At 39.5% G+C, this 2,901-nt stretch overlaps 1 protein-coding gene across 1 annotated transcript; it reads right to left on the bottom strand.

Annotated features, from left to right (window-relative positions):
* Positions 1 to 428: 428 nt before the first annotated feature.
* LOC136245733 (uncharacterized) lies at positions 429 to 1,631 on the bottom strand. The gene has a single exon (XM_066037217.1). The coding sequence runs from the start codon at positions 1,488 to 1,490 to the stop codon at positions 513 to 515; it is 978 nt and encodes a 325-aa protein (XP_065893289.1). The 5' UTR covers positions 1,491 to 1,631; the 3' UTR covers positions 429 to 512.
* Positions 1,632 to 2,901: the final 1,270 nt, after the last annotated feature.

Below are 2,901 nucleotides of genomic sequence, written 5' to 3' on the forward strand. Positions count from 1 at the left end.
TACGAAGATCACTCATCTACACTATGTGCACATATAGCACATATATAGCACACATATATAGCACATAGCTACACTATGTGCTATGGTAGCACCTATATGTGCTGGATTTCAAAAAATGGTACCTTTAAGGGCTACCATAATAGCACTTCAGTTTATATTACTGCCTGCCACTCACACGGATTCTGCATGAGAATGGTGATAGCAATGGTAGGCTTCCTTAACAATTTGAAACAGTAACCACATGCTAGTAGGGCTTCCTGCCTTCTGTGCTAACCCAAGTGCTAACCACATTCATGATACCTATGAATTGAACTCAATTAGTGAGCAACAGATTGTCATTGCTAACAGCAACAGTTGGTGCAGGATTGGAGTACCAAATTTCTCTTTTTTATGTTTTAAAACAATTTTTTTTATTAGCAGGTAGCAAAAATGTCCTTAGCTATTATATTTATACATATTCAGATATCCATGTTTGTAATAACATATATGGATACATTCTGAATGCATGAATATTATTGAATATATAGTTCAAGCTGATCAATCAAGGTAGAGCCTCTGGTGAAAAATCCATGTTCGTGACATATCCTAGCTTCTATGTAATCTGTAGTGGTCCCACTTAACTCTTGATAGAACCATGGTTGGGTAGGATTGTCACAGCAGTTGCTAGTGATGCAACCAGATCCATCCCACAATGGGTCATTGAAGTAATACTCATCTGTAGCCCATGTATTGTTAGTTCCTGACTCACAATAATAGTCAGTTCCTACAAAAGAAGGAGGAGAATTTGCAGAACCTGCACATGGACAGTTAAATTGAGTCGCTTGATTATCAAATAGTCCATTAGCAAATGTCCAGATGTGTTGACGTAGGTTACCATGAGTGATTGATAAACCATCAATATAGAAGCCATCTATCGTTTGACCCTGGTTAGATCTATAAAAAGCAGCTGACCATCCTTTCTGGTATCCTCTTGCTCTACCACACACTCTCTGATAACTTGTACCATTAGTGGAGAAGTTTGTAGAGGAACAAGTAAGGGTAGAATCGCTGACTACACGACAGAAGCTAACACCAGATTGAATGCTTTTGCGCCATCCGCTGGGGCAATCACCTCCTGTGCTGATATCAATGTTAACTATTCTTCTCCATCCTCCTACCACACCAGCACATGTAGGGATGCAATACACCCATTGTGTGTCATTAATACGATAGTATCCTGACTTGTCACCAGTTTCAGGATTATTGTTGTAGATGTCCTCACAAGATGATCCAGTATAAGTCATTCCGCAATATACTTTTCTAGGACCATCTAGTATCCAATAAAATCCTGACCTGTCACGACTTTCAGGGTTCATGTTAAAGATGTCCTCACAAGACTCACCAGGATAGAAAGGTGATTTAAACAGATACTTACTACACTGCTCAGTAGCCATCCCCAGTTCCTTAGTGAGGATCACTGTAATACAATAGATCATTGTCGCAGACAACATCTTTCAGCCAGTAGCTATACGTAGCTACAGTTGAAATTACTGCCGAGACGGCGGAGACTTCGTACAGTAGCTACAGCCGGGTTCGTAGTCTTCCAGTCGGGAAGCCCGGCGGAGCTTATATATAGTGCACTTGTTGTAAAGGCAAAGATCACGCGAGAATGGACACGTACCTGAGGTGTGAACTCATGGACCAAATATTGTTGTAGGCTGCTAGAGTAAAGTATCAATTATCGGACAATATGATGTTCGGACAGCTGCCACTCACTTCCTGGAAATCCTGCAGCTTAGGTTATTGTACCGAAAGGTAGGCTACAATAAGCAATAATTATCCTCCAACAATCAGCTTTGTGTGATTAAAAGCTTAAGAATTACAGCCAATAGTATGCTTAGTCCGATAAAATCTATGCTCGGATAAAACTATCAGTTGTCGGACTTTGATTTTCACTACCAGTAAATAATGTCCAATTTATTTCAAATTTGTATGCAATATACCTGTACTCATTAGCTATTAATGGCCAAAAAATGATTTCGCTATCTTTAGCATAGAGGGAGTACGAGCCTCCCAATTTTTAGCGGTATTGTCGGACGCCCTCCGCTTTAATTTAGCCATGCCCACCAACAGAGTTTGTATGCTTTTGCAATAAATGCACCAGTGCTAAACCACAGAAGAAGGTAAATAAATATCTCTCAAGAGTAGAGGTGTGCTTTAAAGTTGATATTCAGGATATTTCCATTGGAACGCAGTATTTTTAGCTCCTAAATGAAGGAGATGCGCGCAAGGTGGAAAAATGAAGTTATGCAAAACCACCTTCTGACCACCTACATATGCTAGTCTTGGTGTCCTATCACAAATACTGTTACGGAAATTGAAAGGCTTTTCTTTCTCTACCTTATATGGGTGAAACAAAAAGGACGAAAATGTTGCTTTGTGCATCCATAGAAGGTAGAAAATGGAACATCTTTTCATTTCTAGGTGGTATTCGCGATTGAGGCACCAAGACTAACAAATGTGGTTGGTCAGAAAGTTGTGCCTCGTAATTTCATTTTTCCACCTAGCGTGCATCTCCTTCATTTAGGAGCCAAAAATACTGCGTTCCAATAGAAATATCCTGAATATCAACTTTAAAACACACCTCTACTCTTGAAAGATATTTATTTACCTTCTTCTGTGGTTTAGCACTGGTGCATTTGTTGCAAAAAGTATGAACTCTGTTGGTGGGCATGGCTAAATTAAAGCGGAGGGCGTCCGACAATACCGCTAAAAATTGGGAGGCTCGTACTTCCTCTATGCTAAAGAAAGCGAAATCATTTTTTGGCCATTAATAGCTAATGAGTACAGGTATATTGCATACAAATTTGAAATAAATTGGACATTGTTTACTGGTAGTAAAAATCAAAGTCCGACAACTGA

Source organism: Dysidea avara, chromosome 15 (assembly GCF_963678975.1).
Source record: "Dysidea avara chromosome 15, odDysAvar1.4, whole genome shotgun sequence".
Classification (NCBI taxonomy): Eukaryota; Metazoa; Porifera; class Demospongiae; order Dictyoceratida; family Dysideidae; genus Dysidea; species Dysidea avara.